A 1,829-nucleotide genomic window follows, 5' to 3' on the forward strand; every position below is an offset into this window, starting at 1 on the left:
TTATAAATAAAAACTAAAACAATATTACACGAAATATAAGAACATATTTTAAAGAAGGGTCACCTAAATAGGCCAGAAGGAGAAATTAGTAAAATCAAACAATTTGAATCAAGATTTGAAGCTTTCCTGGGGGCGTATATGATAAAGTTCTTCTCGGGCAATCAGCGAGGTTAAAACTGGTGGATAGGCCAACGTTTCGAGAGCTCTCATCGTTCTCATCATCAGGGCAGTTATGTAGAGATCAGCGGATATAAGTAATATATACTCTGGACTGTCGAAAATGCTGGTTCCTGATTGGCTGAAAATGCTGGTTCCTGATTGGCTGATACAATCTGAAAACTGGAGCTGTGATTGTCTGGCTATGTTCCGTAGTCCGTGGTACTGATTGGCTGAGGGTTATCTGGATGTTTGTGTGTCGTTTTCTTTGCTGTGGTACTGATGACCGAGTTCCACAGGGGGCTGAGTTGAAATTCAGTGTCTCTATTAACGTTGTTCGGTTCATGAAATATGGCAAGAGATTCAGCTACTATCCTGGTCCAGTAATTGGTGCTCTTATTAATGATGGATGAATCTTTAAATAAAACTTTATGGCCTTCTGTTAAACTATGTTCTGCTAAACCTGATTTTTCTGGATGGAATAATCTACTGTAATTTTCATGTTCTCTGCAACGATGTTCAATTGTGCGTCCTGTTTGTCCTATATAAGCCTTTCCGCATTCACAGAGTATACGATACACGCCTGGTGTCTTTAAGCCCAAGTCATCTTTGATCGGGCGAATTAAGTTTCTGATTTTTGGTGGCGGCTTGTGTATGGTCTTAATGTTATGTTTTTCTCAGAATCCGGGAGATCTTTCCAGAAAGTAGTCCAGTGTATGGTAAAACTGCTATACTCAATGGTTCTTCAGTTTCTTCTTTGGGTTTCCTCTGTTCAGAAAAGGTCCTTTTCAGGGCCAAGCTGATATTATGCTTCTTGTAATTATTCTGGAGTAGCGTCTTCTTGAGATGATCCAGTTCCCGAGGTAGGGATTCTTCGTCTGAGATGTCTTTCGCTCTATGTGCTAGTGTGCTGATGACGGTGTTTCGCTGTGACTTATGATGAAAACTGCTGCCATTGAGATAGAGGTCAGTGTGAGTAGGTTCCCTGTAGACGCTATGGCCGAGACTACCATCGGGCTTCCGGCGGATGAGAATGTCAAGGAATGGCAAGCATCCGTCCTTTTCAATCTCCATTGTGAACTTGATGTTACTATGTTGATTATTAAGAAATTCTAGGAACAAATGGAGTGTCTTCTCACCGTGAGGCCAGATGACAAACGTATCATCTACGAATCTATAAAAACATGACGCCTTGAAAGGTGTCAGTTGAGCAAAAAGCATTAGAACTGGATCAGGATAGTAGCTGGATCTCTTGCCATAGTTCATGAACCGAACAACGTTAATAGAGACACTGGATTTCAACTCAGCCCCCTGTGGAAGCCGATCATCGGTACCACAGCAAAGAAAACGACACACAAAAATCCAGATAACCCTCAGCCAATCAGTACCACGGACTACGGAACATAGCCAGCCAATCACAGCTCCAGTTTTCAGATTGTATCAGCCAATCACGAACCAGCATTTTCAGCCAATCAGGAACCATCATTTTCGCCAGTCTAGAGTATATATTACTTATATCCGCTGATCTCTACATAACTGCCCTGATGATGAGAACGATGACAGCTCTCGAAACGTTGGCCTATCCACCAGTTTTCACCTGGCTGATTGCCCGAGAAGAACTTTATCAATTTGAATCAAGTCCATTAAAAAATACCTTCTTATATAAGTCAACG

The 1,829-nt window shown here is 41.6% G+C and overlaps 1 protein-coding gene across 1 annotated transcript; it reads right to left on the minus strand.

Annotated features, from left to right (window-relative positions):
* Window positions 1-822: 822 nt before the first annotated feature.
* LOC145682877 (uncharacterized) lies at window positions 823-1,422 on the minus strand. The gene has a single exon (XM_081754242.1). The coding sequence runs from the start codon at window positions 1,420-1,422 to the stop codon at window positions 823-825; it is 600 nt and encodes a 199-aa protein (XP_081610368.1).
* Between the last annotated feature and the right edge of the window lie 407 nt (window positions 1,423-1,829).

This window comes from Thermobia domestica, chromosome 4, assembly GCF_964235325.1.
Source record: "Thermobia domestica chromosome 4, izTheDome1.hap1.1, whole genome shotgun sequence".
Taxonomy (NCBI): domain Eukaryota; kingdom Metazoa; phylum Arthropoda; class Insecta; order Zygentoma; family Lepismatidae; genus Thermobia; species Thermobia domestica.